Source organism: Gallinula chloropus, assembly GCF_964237585.1.
Source record: "Gallinula chloropus genome assembly, chromosome: 17".
Classification (NCBI taxonomy): Eukaryota; Metazoa; Chordata; class Aves; order Gruiformes; family Rallidae; genus Gallinula; species Gallinula chloropus.
In genome coordinates, this window is record NC_140102.1 from 12,199,458 (window position 1) to 12,215,383 (window position 15,926).

At 50.2% G+C, this 15,926-nt stretch overlaps 1 protein-coding gene across 1 annotated transcript in view; it reads right to left on the minus strand.

Annotated features, from left to right (window-relative positions):
• Positions 1–2,335: 2,335 nt before the first annotated feature.
• The window catches only part of SRRM4 (serine/arginine repetitive matrix 4), a gene marked incomplete at both ends in the record, with an annotated part of 39,920 nt that continues 26,329 nt past the window's right edge, over positions 2,336–15,926 (minus strand). The window contains 7 exons of the mRNA XM_084272236.1: positions 2,336–2,606; positions 3,160–3,297; positions 4,742–4,852; positions 5,115–5,336; positions 6,843–7,180; positions 12,735–12,860; positions 15,098–15,260. Of these exons, the coding sequence (XP_084128362.1) occupies positions 2,336–2,606; positions 3,160–3,297; positions 4,742–4,852; positions 5,115–5,336; positions 6,843–7,180; positions 12,735–12,860; positions 15,098–15,260 (1,369 nt within the window). The remainder of the gene's footprint in view (positions 2,607–3,159; positions 3,298–4,741; positions 4,853–5,114; positions 5,337–6,842; positions 7,181–12,734; positions 12,861–15,097; positions 15,261–15,926) is intronic.

The window sequence follows — 15,926 nt, forward strand, 5'->3', positions numbered from 1 at the left end:
TTGATCATCAGCCCCAGGCGCTCCAGTCAGTGTTGGGTTTTGATATTTACACCAGTTGCACAAAGCCCCTCTTCTTTTTTTCTTTTTTTCCCTGTTTTTGAGCTCCCAGCTTGCTGTTTCCCTGCAGATGCACGTGTGCTTGAGGGTGTGCTAAGGGGCGTGAGGCTACTCTTGAAACACAGGTAGATGTGGGGTTGGGGTCCCATCGCTGCCTTTGGGTCTTTCTGGGGACCATTATGACAGGGCGTTTCTGCACCAAACTGGGAGAGTCTCTTTGGGGAAGAAGCATGAGGTTTTCAGCCCTTTATGAGAAGGGAGTTCACTGCAGAAGTTGGCCAAGGAGCTGCTGTCAGGGTCAGCAAGAACACCCTGTCTTTGATCCCTTGATCTCGTCCCTACCAGGAATGTTTTTCTCTATGGCCTACAAAGTGGCCTCCCAGGAGACAGACACATGCCCCCACCAAGCCACGGACCACACCAGCGCCCAGCCCTCTGCCTTGGCCACCCTCATCCAACACAGATGACAAGGGAGTGGGAAAAGGTGTGGGGGGAGGGGGGCTGCTTGAGGGTTTGAAGGCACAGGACAAGGGGGACCAGCTGTAGGAAAAATAGACCCCTGGTATCAAACTTCCCTGCGTACCACCCAGATGGAAACACACCCCACACCGCTGTATCTCCCAACCAGTAACAGGTTTGTGTGATGGATACAGCTATGAGATGGCTCCAGCAGAACTCCACTGGGCACTTGGCCTTCCTCCACACACACTGTGCCCCTTCACCTGCTGCCAGCCGGACTGGGGCGCTGCGGGTAACTCTTTAGCTGGGGAATCTGTGTTTCCTGCTACCCCCTCTCCTCCTCCAGCAGATGCTGGCTCCACTTAGCCCTCTTCTGTGACACTTAAATGACACACCTCCTTGACTCATTAAACCCAAACTTGTTAATAATCATGCAGGATGGAAGGGGAGGGGATGGAAAAAGGGAGGGAGGGAAGTCTTCAGCCCAAATTAGCGTCTCTAAGCACCCAGGTGTTGTAAGAGAAAGAAACTCCTCAGCACCAGCTCAGCCTGTAGAAGCCTTTGTTACCCTGCAAAACACAGTAATTGCGCAGGCAGCTGGGCGGGCAGGGAGACAAAACCCCGGGGCTGGGGGACAGGCAGAGCCGTCCTGCCGCTGCCTGCGGCTCCCTGGACAAACAGGCAATTAGCGGGGGGCCCCTTCCGCCCCCTCTGCAGTCAGCAACAGGCTGGGAAGCGAGTGCATCTGCCCCAGCGGTGGCTGCTAGTCCTAGTCTCAAGGAGAAACGGTGCCCTGAAATGCTCCTGGCGCTGCTTAGAAGTGCTGCCTGCTGCGAGGAAGGGGAATTGGGGTCCCCGGATCGTGCAATGCCCTCCTAACCCTGCGTGCTCTCACTACACCCCACAGCCTGGCTGTCTCCGTATCTCCTCGCAGTCCCACCAGCACTGCACTCCATGGAAAGGGCTCCCTTTAGAAAAACCTAAACCCAAACTGCAAGAGGGCTTCTCTGAGAAAAGAACCCCATGGCACCCACCTCCTATGCCACAGCCAGTCCCTTGGATCACAGCACGGCACCAGCTCCCCTCTCCCTCCTACCCCGCCGGCCCCACGGCTGCTGCAGAGCTCAGCAGTTTGCTCACAAGCAAGTCACAGCTCTGACACGGGCAGAAACCCACCCAGTGAAAGATGGTGCCTATCTGATAGGAAAGGGCAAGAGAAAGGGGACAGCCTTTTGTTTCCCCCAGGAACTACATCAGGAAGGATTTCCAGCCACCTGTTTCTAGTAGGGCCCAGCTAACCGGCAGCAGATAAATGTTTCCTCATGCAAGAGGCCTGGAGGAAAGACTCAAGGGACCAGATACTTGCCTGGGTGGGACAGGTCACCCCCCTACTCATCACCAAAGCTTCCCAGAAAATTCCTCCTTAACCAGGTCTCTCCCTCCAACAGAAGGTGATTTGCTGGCTCCTGGTTTGGCAGAAGAACAAGGAGCTGAATTCTTTCCTCTGGACGGCATAGTAGTGCTTCAGAGAGGAGCAGCGATGGGGAGATGGGGACATCAGGGAGGATGGAGCAGATCTGTGACAAGAGCCTCTGCAAAGCACTGACCCTACGTCCAGCCCTGGGGTTCTGGGACGGATCCACCTGCTCCTTGAGGTGGGCACACAGCACCTCTTGCTCGGAGCTGGGGGAGGGGAACCCAGCAGTGCCACTGCATCAGTTTCGGAATGATTGTTATCGATGGCCAAGTAGGTGGGAAGGAAGAGGAGAATGCCAGGAATCTGGAGCCGAAGCCAGCACACGTGCCCCCGCGGCACTCCCTACCGACGCAGGCTGTCAGAGCTGCCTCCTGAGTCAGAGCTCCTGCTCCTGCTGCGGCTGCTCCTGGGGCCCGAGCTCCGGCTGCGGCTCCTGCCCTTGGCGCTGCTGCTGCTGCTGCTCCAGCTTTGGCTCCGGCTCGTTCGGTAGGTGGAGTAGCTCCGGCTCCTGCTCAGGGAGCGGCTAAAACTGCTGTACCAGGAGGAGTAGCTGCTGGCGCTGCTCGAGGAGGAGGGACTGGGGCGGTAGTAGGGGATGGGGCGTTTGCGGGCGCTGTAGGGACAGAGAGATGTGGGTTACTGGTAACACAAGGACCGATTTGCTAACAAAATCTCCCAAAAGCACTGTTTACTCTGCACAACACTCCCTCGAGATGTGATTGTGTTTGTTTAAAAGAATAAAAGGTTCAAACCACTCACCACCAGGGTGCTGGGAATGCCCCAAACGACAAGTCTGAGACCAGGCTCTGCCTTATGTCCCAAAGAGCCTTCAGTTAGAGTCTCTGCATTGTGGGACATCTACCACGGGGGAGGGTGGAAGAAAAAGCCATAGGGGGGATGCTCCTGATACCTGCAGGGAAGTCTGACTTCATCTGCTTCATTTTCTTTGTTGTAAAGGAGACCCCCCCTCACCGTCCCCCTGCCTCTAGCTAGAATAAGCCCAAGCTCTAGGAGGAGAGGAAGAGCTTGCTGATCAGGCTCTGGGAAACCAGGCTCCTCCTGGAGAAACCTCCAGTGGCAAGGGCTGGGACCCAAGGTCAGCCCACATTTTCCCCATGCTGCACCAGCTGAGCAAGTCTCCAAACAACAGGACCTCCTCCCTTTACCTTGTGATGCGCCGGGCTTCGAGGTGGCTGGGAGAGTCTCTCCTGCGTTTCCTCAGGGGTGAATAGGATCGCTGCCGCTGCCGGCGGTCACACTCCCTGTGCGACTCCTTCTCACTGGAGCTGTACTTGTGCTGATCTCTGGGGAAGACACCAATTAGAGACTGTCAGTGCTGGGGTTTTTTGGGGGGGGTGGGTTCTGGGTGTGGAGGCAATGACCCGTTAAGTGCTCTGGTAGCATCAGCCCCCTGCACACTCACTTAGCTGGAGAAAGAGTCACTCATCTGGCTGGACAAACAGGCACACACTGGTTGTGTCTGGGGGGTTCAGCTGCCAAGCTAAGTTGGCTTCCCTGGACCTGTGTGGGTGGACACGCTCTGCATTTAGCTCTACTGAAACTGCTCCTGCTGGGCACACTGCAGGAGCAGGTGAGAGCAGCCCTGCCAGGAGGCCCCACAGCCCGGCATCCCTGCAGGGCTCTGCCTGGCTCACCAGGAGCAGTGCCCGTGTTGCTATGGTTTTCTCCTTTGCTAAATTCCCTTATGTGTCAGCACAGGCCCTTCCGTGGAGCACAGCTGACTTCACATACCTTCCTCAACAGTATCTGCAAAGTGACGTGTTACAGGTCAAGGGCCTGATCCTTGCACACAGGAAACACTCTCACACCCCAGCGCAGGGCTTGTCACAGCCTGCAAGAATCAGACCCTGGGAATGGAACATTTTAAGGGTGCAAAATGTTCACAGCAGCAGAGATGTTTCCAGAAAAACCTGCCCAAGGGCATCTCTGGGGCTGAGCTGTAAGACATCAGCTTTCTGTGGGGTGTGGAGGGAGTGGAGTTGCTGGGACTGTGTTTCCCCTGCAAGGCTGTGTGAGTGCCAGCACGAGGGCACCTGGCAGCTGCCTCTGCCACAGGGGCACTGCCCAGGGCCTGACAACTCCTTGGCTGAACTGCAACTCTGAAAAGCAGTGTTTCTGCTGCAGTAAGATCCCACTGGCATGGGCTCTGCAGGGGGTGGCAGCTGTGGGCAGACCCAACTGGAGCCTAATGGTACCATTTACACCAGCACCATAGAGAGGGGGACTCCCTGGATTTTCCTACGAGGCATCACCCCCTCACACAAGGCCCTGGCAAACACCATTAAGCAGCCATCTGTGCATTCCCAGCTGCACTGTGTGCTACCCACAAGGGCTTGGAGCAGGAGAAATCCGCTTCACTTGCCACATGCACCAAGCACGAGATTTCATGATGCTTCAGTGCTAAGGATAAGCCAGACCTCGCTCCCAGCATCCTTTCCCCCAAAAGAGAGTTTTGAGACATTTCAGAGCGAAATTCCCCTGAATCAAGGCAGGGCAGGCCTTGGCTGTGGGACTTTTCAACTTTTCCCCCAGAAAGTGAAAGGCACTCTGGATCCTTCCCTCTGTAACCAATTGCTCTGGGGCAATTCTTCTTCCTCCTTCAGTGAGGAAGCTGAGGGAGCAGTTTGGGGCTGACAGAAGGATCCAGCAAGTATGCTGGAGTCTGAATGAGTGGTAGAGGCAGTAGGAAAGCGTGAGGCAAGAGGTATCACAAGGAGACAGCTGTACCTGCTAGGGCTGTAGCGGGAGTAACTGGGGCTCCGACGAGGTCTTGAACTCCTGCTCCCAGGACTTTTTTTGCAAGATTTGGAGGAATAGCTGGGGGAACGTGAAGAAGACCTAGGGATAGGCAAGAACCATAACAGAGTTAAAGATGCTGGAGGGTGAGACTGGACCAGACTCCTCAGAATCCGGGCTCCTTAGGGCAAGAGATACCTCCTATTTCATGGTCTCAGATCAACTAAGTGTCTGGTTCACCCCAAACCACGTGGATGCTTAGGCCCCCCTAAACCCTTAAACCTCTCCCAGCAAGGAGCCTGCCAGACTAAATGAGTTAGACACTGCCCAGGACCACAGAGACAGCCCTTTTAGTTGGCCTTACCTCTGTCCTGAAGAGCAGGACTTGCTGCGGGAGTACCTGGGGGAGGCCTTGTGGCGCGAGGAGCGGGAGCGGCTGGAGCGGCTGGAGCCTGGGGAGGATCTGGCGGTGCTGGTGTAGGACTGGCTGCGGGAGCACGGCCTGAGCGGGGAGCTGTGGGATGGGGATGGCAGGAAGTTCCGCTTCTTCTCCTCCGAACAGCTGAGACAGAAGGACAGGCACCCTCTGTGGACATACATTTGGACAGTCATTGAAGCTGTGGCCGAGCTGGGAATGATCCCTGGCTGAGGGAAGCACCATGCTCCAGCCACCAAGGATGCCCGTCCTCCCATTCCCCAGCTGGGGATAAAGATGACCTCCCAGCTCCCCAGGCTGCTGCTGCAGACACCCCAAGTGTGCAAGTCAGAACCCAAGAGCTCACCCTCAGGCTGGGAAAGGGCTGGGAAAGAGGTCTCTGGTGGCACAAGGGGCAGCTCTTCTGCCCCGTCCCTCGCATACCAAAAGCATCTGCTTGGCAGAGCCTGGGTCAGGGCAGTGAGCAGTACAGGTCCAGAGGAGAAAGCACAGTGAGAAGCAAGGGAAAGCCAGAGCATAGCAGGCTAAGGGCCTGTGATCCAGCCTTGCTGTGGTGCAGCAGTAGTGGGCATGTCCTGTTGCCTTTGGACAGCACTGCATGAATTCCTTCACTTCCAGGAGCACCCTGGGTTAGAGCCCAGCAGCAAGGCAGCCACCCAAGAGCCAGGGCCAGTGGGAATCCCAGATCCACCCACATGAAGTCAGAGTTATCCACTGGAGTCACAACATGATAAATATATACAGCCCTAAAGTTTTACCTAAAAATTGAGGGCTTTTTCTTCCAACACACCAATTTCCCTGGCTCCATCTCTTCTCATTCTCCCACCCCCAAACCACATCCTGGCTCTAATTTTCAGCATTTAAGACCTGAGGGGCTGAGCTGGAAGAGCTCCCTCACAGCACTGCCAGAGCACAGCCTAAAGTACCAATCACTGTGCTTCAGTGCCTTCATCCCCAACATCCCCTGGCAAACTGCCAGGAATGGGAGGCAGTGATGGAGATGGAGGCTGACAACTACTCTCCTCTCCTAATGATGACCTGTGGCACCAGATGGTGTTTTAGCTCTTGTTCCCAGCCCTGACACCCTGTGTTATCCCCCAGCCAGTGAGGCACCTGCCCCTCCCTGTGCCCCCCCACCTGCAGAAGATGCTATGTCAGCACCCAGGATCAGCCCTGAATGAACTGGGAAGGAGCAGGCTGGATTTGGTTCACTGGACAGGTAAAAGAACACCCCAAAGTAGTTTTAGCAAAAATGAACCCCAATCCCCTTCCCCACAGTAAGCAGAGAGGGAGAATTAGTACCACAACCCCCTGATGCACCTTTCCAGACTTGGATTCAGTCACGTCCAGGGCTGTACCCAGGACATGGCTCAACCCAGGGCCAAACCCTGCATTAGCCACCTTGATGCCAGGACAGCCAGCACAGAGGCACGATGGCTGCATTTCCATCTTCCTCCTCAGGCTTCAGTATTGGTCACTGCTGGGTTGCAGACTCCAAACTGGCCAGACTGTGGCTCTGATTTATATCTAACCTGCCTCCAAACCACAACAAACCTCCCTGCCAGCTCACCACTGCCACTGGCGAGCAGGCAGGAGACAACAGAATCAAAGTACCAGATATTTGGCTGCCAGCAGCAGCTACCGGTGATCACTGACCTTTGGTCTTGTCCCTGGGCATCTGGAGACAGATTTTCCAAAGCTGTTCCCTTGGCCTGGGAAAAGCAACTGGTGAAGGAATTTCCTGAATCAGAGCTGTTATCGCTGTTGGCCAGTTTGGGCTTCCCGGATGAGAAGGTATGGCCAAAGCCATCATGGACTAGACTTCTTTTCTCCTGGCTGTCCTTTGACCTGGACGAGCTTGTTTGAGTGGAGGGAGGGGAAGAAGTATCGTTTCCTGAGTCATATTCATGATACTCTCCGTTCTGGCTGCCTAGGTTGCCAGGCGGGCTGTCTGTTTTGGTAAAGAGGTCACCAGAAGACCCTGACTGAGAGATCTGAAAGCAAAAAAGCCATTTGGCATTGTTTGAATGTTTGGGGTTGGTTTTTTTTTTTTTTTTTTTGGAGGGGGAGGGTGTTTTTGGTTTTACTTTGCTTTTTTTTTTTAAATAAACTCAGAACTTTTACCATCATGGTGCACTGAAACGAAAGGAAAGGAAAGAAACAAAGTAAGAAAGAAAGAAAGAAGGAAAAAGAAGAAAGAAGAGAAGAAAACAAAAAGCACATATCCCTGAAAGAAACCACAGTAAGAAGAAACTTCTTTTCCCCCTGCTATGATAACGGGAAGATTTAGAGATCATGCAAAGAGTATCAGCATGCGATTCATGTTCAACAAAAGAGTTCAACAAAGTAAACGGGCAACCAAAGAGTTGAAAGAACTAACTAACTCAATAAAAAAGGTATGACAGAGGACAAAGCCCTGATTTAACCTTAAAAAGGGGGAGAAACAAAAAACAAACAAACAAAAAAAAAACCCAAAAAGAAATGGGTGTGTTCATATGAAAAACCTACAGAATCCTTGGAAAGAAAACAAAACTTAAGCAAAATGTTAAATGAGTGAATTTTGAAGCTTCCTTAATAAAAGGCTGAATGAATGTCACTAAAATAAGCAAATCAAACTCAAACCAAGGGCTTCTGTACAAAGTAAAAATTGGCAAATAAACAAGCTTATCACTTTGCAACAAAAAAGAAAAAAAATAGAAAAAGAAAAAAAAAAGAGGGGGAGGGAAAAAAGAAAAATCCCTCTGGAAATAAAAGGTATACAGATACTTCTTTGTGTGCTTTTTTTCCCCCTGAAGAAGATACAGCTAATGCACTCGAGTGACCTCTAATAAATTCCCTGGTGTCTTGCGGATAGCATCCACTTACCCATCAAGAACTCCTCCTTTAGTAGGTAAGGTGTAAGAAAAAAGGAAGAGCGGGCAACATAAGTCCATCATTAGTCTCAAATTACATGAAAAAAGACATAAACCCTCTCTTCAATCCACACTGCCAACTGTTTGCTTGCCTCCTCTATGCAAATGTCATGACTGCTTTGTATTTCTGCTTGCTTGTCTTGCTTATTATTCATTTTTGTTTCCTTCTGCTTTAAATTAGGCCATCCAGCCCCATCCTGGAGGCTGGGCACTTGTGCTGAAAAGTCACAGCTTGCAACACTACATCTCCTTGGGTTTCATGGAAGCGACAAAGGGAACTCAAGGGAGGGAAGAAGTAGAGGAGGAAAAATATTCCCCCCACACTCCCCATGCTGTATTGGAGGCCTGTGGGGAAGGGGGTGACAGCCCCGCTCCTATCAGCCTCTGCCTGGGGGGTTCAACCATACCCTGTGTGGTTTTTGGTGGGTCACTGCACCTGGTGGGGTCAGCAAGGACCCCAAACCCAAATAGGCTGCCCAGGGCACCACCAAGGGGATTTACATCAGTTGAGGATTTGATAGTTCAGTTTAACTCCAGCGGCGTTTCCCTGAGCCAGACCAGGAAGGTACCAGCACTGGGAGAAAGGCTGTGTTAGTGCTAATGTCTGCCCTTGCCATGGGGTCAGAGTCAGGGCCACATGTGGACCCAGCATGTCTTCACTCTCAGGGGCCACCTCGTTTTTCCCTCTGATGCTCTGCTCTCCTCATTCCCACCCATAAGGTTTGAATCAGGGTCCTTGGGCTGTGGACACAAGGATTTGGTTCTCCCTACTCAGGACAGTCCTCCAACATGTTCCCAGCAAGCCACACTCCCTCAAACACCTGCACACATCCTCATGCCCTGCTCTGGGGAACACAGTACCTCCCTCTATACCATGCTCCCCACACAGGGAACCTGGGACGTGCCCTCACAAATCTGGGGTACTCTGAGCTGAAAGAACCACATTGCAATGTCAGTGGTACCTCAGGGAGCAGAGGAGACCTGCATCAGTCATCAGGGACAGGGCCAGTCCCTCTGGAGAGCTTAGCCCTTGGACAGTGTTCTTCCTCCTCTGCAGAGGAGCTACAGACCCACTGTGTCACTTTGTACATGGAACTCCCTCATCCCATCACATGGTGCCTTCACATCCACCCTCCTGCCAGTGGGATCCAATCTGTGTCCCTGGGGAGGTTGCTCTCCACTGAATCCGAGGGGTGCTAAGCAGGACAGCTGACTCAGGCACGTGCTGCACCAGCAGTGACCAACAGCAGAGAGAAGCTGCCAGCACACCAAGCAGGCAGTCTGTGGAACAACTGCCCACAACATCCTGAAAACACCTGGAGTTGGAGGATCTCCACCAACTTCCCATGTTATTATTGCTTCTGGGATACAGGACAGAGGGACAGGAATTAGTTCACCCCAGCAAATCCAGAGTGGGGCTGGGGACTCCCCCATCCCCACCCCATACTGATTTCACAGCCATGCTGAAATCTAACTGGGAGGCATTGGGAGCCCCAGCAGCGACAGGGGAAATGAAACAATCCTTCCTTGCACCTTCAACAGAAATCCTGGACAGTAGAAACAGCTCCCAAATGTTCCCAACTATGAACACATTGCAAGTCCTCATTTCAGGAACTGGTACTGCTTCTTGCTACTTCTCAGTTCTAGAACTTCTCTACTAGTCCTTGATTACTCCAGTAAAAATGGAATGTCCAAAGAGCATAAGAGAGCCAGGTATCAGGCTCCATATTTCACTAATTCCTCCTGAAACCCTGATTCCACATCCAGAGCCCCAGGAGAACTGGCTTCCTTGCTATGAATCACTATGCTCTCACCAGCCATCCCAGAAGAAGACAGGATTACACCTTCAGGTGTGGTACTGGATACTTTTGTAAAAGTTGGGTTATGGTTTGATTAGATCTGAACCCTAACCAAGAGACAGACAGCTTTTGACTACCTTTCATTTACAGGCATAAAGCCATCAGGTGAGGTACTCCCGTGCTAAGGAGACAGGAAGGGCCTGGAGTGGACACGGCTGCTTCAAAGGACACTGACCCCAGCAACCCCCACACAAACACCTCCTTTCTGCTCCCTTCTGGTCTAACCCAAAAGGCCTTTATTTCTGTCAAGAAACACAGTAGTTCCTTGGCATTGCTAGAGCAGCTTTCAAGGCCTGGGATGCACACTGTGGCTTTCCCTCTGTTTCCTTCTGTTTCACTCTGGAAACAGAGCACCACATCTGAAAGTGCTCTGCACAGCTCAATTGAATTCTAATGGCTTTTTATTCTTCTAGGGTGTCTTTAAAAAGTCTGCTCTTTCATGAATCTAATTTTCTCTATGGGAACATTTGGACACCCCCCCTCCCCCATCGCCCCCAATAAGTAATTAAATAGTCTCAGTGAACTTTGCTTTCTCCAGCTTTCAGCAGGGGACCTTGGGGTCAGCAGGTACTGCTGCCCTCAAGGGAACTCAAGATATATATTTATTGGATTCTTTTGTTTCAAATCATTATTTAATCAAGATGAAGGGGGAGTAGAAATGAGGCCCTCGCTCATACTCCAGACTGTAATTTTGAGTGCAGCCTAGACCAAGAGGCAGTATGGTTTAATAGGTTACAAAAATATGACCACTACTCGTCTTCCAATTAAACTGAACAAGTCCATTTACTGTGCTGCCAACAGCCCCGAGGCCAGAGATGACTATACGTTTCCTCAGCCATAAAGGGGACCGAGCCCCATCAATAAGCAATGTGGCACAGCCTCACTTAGAGCTGGAGGATGCCTTTCTTGGGTCTTTTTTCTGTTGTTTTGCAGCTTGCTTCAAAGTGGATTTAGTTTATTTTTCAGAGGTGCATAATCTCTCTCTTTCTCTCTTTTTCTATGTGCATTGTAATAATGAAAGGAGTAAAAAAAACCCAGCGAGCCTTGCTTGTGGCCAGGGCCCAGCAGACATCTGCTGAGGAGCTGCCAGCATGGGGAGCAGCACCTGCTGAGGGGGGCTGCTCTGTGCCTGTGCTGGGGTACCCCACCTTCCAGAGCTGGGGGGAGACCTTCACCTGGGGGAAAGGGGCTCACCTGTGCCAGCAGTTGGCTCCAACTGAGAAACTGACCCCTTATTGGGGGAGTATAAGACCCATCAGTGCTGTAGGAATACCATAGCACATCTTTTTGCACAGTTATGAATCCCTGACAAGGAGTACTGAGTGGAAAACACCCCTTTTTTTGTTTGCTAGATGAAGAGTTCAGGCTCCCTCTACCACAAGGCTTAAGGCAGGAGTGTGAAGGCATGACACAACTGTCCCTGCAAGGTCACTGCTTGGGTCGTTTGGGGCTGGACAGCAATGCTGCTAAGCAGCCTGGCTCACAGACCATGGCTGGGGTGGATTCCTGAGAACACAGGCCAAAGGTTTGTTCCTTTGCACAGATCTTTTCAGCCTGCTGGGGTGCAGCCAGCGTGGCGTGACGCAGGCCAGGGCGCTCCCACCTCTCAGGCTCTACTTGGGAGGAAGTGTTTGCTTTCCACCACCTGGTACCTGGTGCACAGTGCAGCCCTTCAATGGCTGCGGGCATCCCTCCTTCACCACAGGCTGCTGGCATACCTATAGTCTGGTTGCAAAGTTACCAGACAGTCCCCAGGCTGGGAGTGGAGAAAAGGAAAAGCAAAAAGAGAACAGCTCCCATGCTTATGGAAGGCTTGGCCTTTCTGCCCTTCAAGGGCCCTGTTTGTTGTCAGAAACATACTGCCTAATGGTTAAAAGAAAAGCTTTCCCTCTGTCAACCAAAACCCAGGCTGGAAAAGAGAGCAACAGCAAGCCAACATGCATGTCTGCTGTAAGGCTTCCTGAACTCTCCTGCACACAGTGTCCCACCCCCTGCACAATATTTCCCCACTTCTACCTTTCTGCAGATGTGTGAGGCCAAACAGCATCATTTGGAGCAACTGTACCCCACTGAGCCTCACTGAAAACCTGGCTGAAGCCTGGATTAATTTGTGCCATTGTAAATGAGTTTCAGTGGAAGTAAAGGAGCTGGCAAGGAAAGCGTATGCAGCGTGCAGTTATCTTCATCAAACACAAAGGCAATTAAGATTCATACCCTGCAGGTATTTCTATTGCACTGCTCAACTGAAAGCGCAGTGGCATGGAATACATCTGTGCTGGTGTGGAATAAAGTGTCTGCAGCAGGCTAGGGGTACTCTGTTCAAAAATAGATGCTGCATATTAAGCAGGGGTTCTCTGCATGCTGAGGCTCAAACCCGCTATCCAGTTCTTGGTAGGTGGCTATTGCTGCTGCATGGGATTAAAGAGAGGAGAGGGTGAGCCTTGGAAATTCAGTGCCAGAAAAAGAACAGTAGCAGGGAACTCTGGGGTGTTTGCATGCGTGTGCATGCACCAGCTTACACAGAAGGGCAGGAGGGAAGGAAACAGCTAGGTAGATGCATGGGCAGGACATTATTTTGCTTTACCCCTCATCAATTACAAGTAGAACTAGTTAGAAATTGCAGCTGTTCCAATAGAAAGGAAGGAAAGCCAACCAAGGGGGTGGGGAAGATGGCAGAATTTACCACAAAATGCTTAAAATTTTCAGAAGAATAAGGATATAGGGTAAAAATTGCCTTAAAAAGCAAAAGCCTTGATTTGGAAGTGCTGTAACATTACCTCATGGGAGTCTGTGTATTGTCTCTCTGGGTCACTTCTGCCTGTTGGGAATCTCCCTGGACAATCCCTTTCATTTGGAGATAGGACACTGCATCTCCCCAGGTAATGATGGTTTGGCTTGGAAGCCTGGGCCAGAGGGAAGGGTAGGGCCTGGTGGCACACCAGCTCCCAGCGATGACAGAAACGTGGCATTTTTGAATTCCCAGTTCCAGAATTTTCCACAAAATCTTTTCCAGCTATTTATTTTTATACATGACCAGCATTTTCTGCAAGAGCCCATTTTCGTTTCTAACACATCCAGGATGCTCTCAAAGTCGGTTCTGACAGAAATAAGCTCATTTATAAAGCAACCATTTAACACAAAAAGGAGAGGCATCAGAGTCATGTGTGTGCATTAATAAATGAGACTAAAAGTTCTCATTCCATTTTTTGCCTCACCATTTTGAGTACATGGTATTTGGGGGGCACTTAAGCAGGGGCTTCAGTTTAAACAAGTGTTTAAATGTGCTTTTGAATGATTTCCCAACAGAGCATACTTTTGGGGAACAAAAGGAAACTAGTGGGTCACATAGTAAAGGTACTGATGCCTTTTGCTCATTGAAATATTTGCCTGTGTTATTAACCCTTCCCAGAAAGAGTGCAGCAGGGGGCTGATGACTTCTGCTTTGCATTTGTAACAATAAAGCTCTGATTTTCCTTGTCTTCCAGCTTGTGTGCTCATTTACCCCAAGTGAAACAAAAGGAAAGGGGAGTGCAGCATGCTTGAATTTAGCTTATTTTAAAGCTTTTACAATTTTAAATTAGAGTTTACTCTTGCACAGGGAACAGAACAGCTGGAAGTCAGCCTCACAGGACTCGGGGAGCCTGGCTTCAGTGAGAGGAAGCCTAGTACCAATTAAAAACCAGGCTTAGACTTGAAAACATTTATGGAAAATATGCAGCTTGAACCAGCTTGAACTAAAAAAAAACCCCCACAACACTGCTGACATGATGCAGTGTTTGGCTGGTTATTTTTTGGCAGGAGCTGTTAACTCATTACTACCTTCCTGAGCTGACAGAGGGCAACACCCCAGGCTCACAGCAATAAAACTTCCTACCTTGTATTGATTCTTCCTACGTATGGACACACACACACACACATCTACCTGTGGTGAGCTGGTTCTGCTGTTCACTCTACCTTAGATGGTAGATGACTCACATGTACACTACACACTCAGAGATGTATATACTGAGAGCAAATATGCATATCTTTAATGTTGAGAGACAGCTTGTGCCTGTCTGTACCCACATATAATCTCTGTATATTTTGATTGGAATGCTGTCTGTGTGGGTGAGCAGATGAAGTCTCCTCTTGCTGGCACAATCTTTCTCCTGTCTGATGTAACTACTGCATATGGCTGAGCTATTTCCAAGCGATGACTGTGCCTAAAGCAGAAAATCAGTTCCCACTATGTACCATTTTGGGGCTTGGAGGACTCTCTACCCAACACACCTCCAACATCACACACCCGCACGCATGAGTACCAGATCCTGCACTACCCTGAGTCCCATGTAGCAATTTCTCTCTCCAAAATGCCTATTGGATGGTAACACCACGATCAGAGAGCATCACACCTCTGCTTTGCAGCTCCCTGGAACAAATGGGAAACGTGTCGTGGAAAGGGAAGGCTTCATATCCATCTGTATCTAATACTTCTCTCCATCATTTGCTCCCTCAACTCTAAGGGATGTATTATATCATCTCTTTCCATGTATATGGAAAAACATCCCAAGGCACTGAGCCTGATTTCACCCTCTGCTGCACACGCAGTTCCCATTAACATCAATGAGAGCTCCTCCTAAGTTCTGAATTTAGCCTCTGGGCTTGTCAGTCCAGAGTAACCACGATCCTAGAAGGATCCTGATAGTCAGAAAACATCCTCTGCCAATAATCACCAACTCATTAAATGGAAATGTTTCTTTATATATGTTTGATTCCCTTTGATTCCCTGAAGGACTGAACTTTTGGACATGAAGACCAGTGAATTATGTTCACATCCAGCTGAGCAAAGACCGCATAACAAACACTTCCCTGTAAAATACCATTGCTGGAGGCCACTTTTGGTTTTCTTTTTAAATGTCCTCAATTCATTATTTATAGATTTCACAAATTTTCCCCCTCTCCAGCCCCACCCTCGGTGTGAAAGTGCTGAAGGAAGGAATGACTTTAAATACATTGGAGAGCAGCACCATCAATAAGTAATACAGTTTTAACCAACTTTGTCTAACATTGCTATAATTGAGTTATAAAAATTTCATACCAGACCTCTTGCCCACATTCCTATGGCTAGTTCAAGCAGAGTAGCACAGTGAGTAATACTTACTGCTTCCTTAGGAGACAGGAAGCTGTAGAGCGGGAGGGTTTGGCTGGCTTTTTGGCTGGCCTGAGGCTCTGTAGAGGAGCTTCGCTTTGCAGTGATCTTTGAGTGGTGCCGGGAGTGCCTCCGCCGTGTTTGATGCCCTTCCTCCCGAGACCTGGCTCTGTGCCTCCAGAAGACATGAACAGCCAAACCGTTATTCCTCAGTATTTCAGGAGTGCCCATTACCAGCTGCGTGCAAGCCCTTGGCAGCTCTGTGCTAGGTCATTGTGTGTGGAAGGTGGTCCTTCCATCTGACAGCTCGGTGGGGTCATGATGGAGAGAAGAGGAGCATTTGCCTTTTCTACTTGGTTTTTTTCCAATATATTTTTCATCCAGGCTTTGGACCTTAACCTCAAATTGCAGCTCAAATTCATGATGTTATGATGGCTCAAGGCAAACCATACTTTCACACAGCCTTGAATGTCCCTGCAGTAACACAACTCCAAGAGAAGAGATGCTTGCTCTACTCTTGCATGAACATCCCTCCGATTACTGCTGCCATTCCTCCCCTCACTAATCATCAACCTTTTGTAAGAAAATTCCCAGTAGTTAGGAGGAGTGAAGTGGGAACTTGGGGGTGGTTTGTTCAAGTGCTTTCAGAAGACATGAAACACGAGCTCGTGATGTAGATAAACTATGCCACTGGTTATTGCAGTGATGCTGGGCCGAGCACCAGCATCCACTTCGCTGGCCCCAGGATGCATCTGTCATCCACAGGACAGAGATTTTAATCAGGTCAAAGACAGATTGCCATGGGCAAATGTATTTCCATTGCTAAGACCATTTTTAAGGG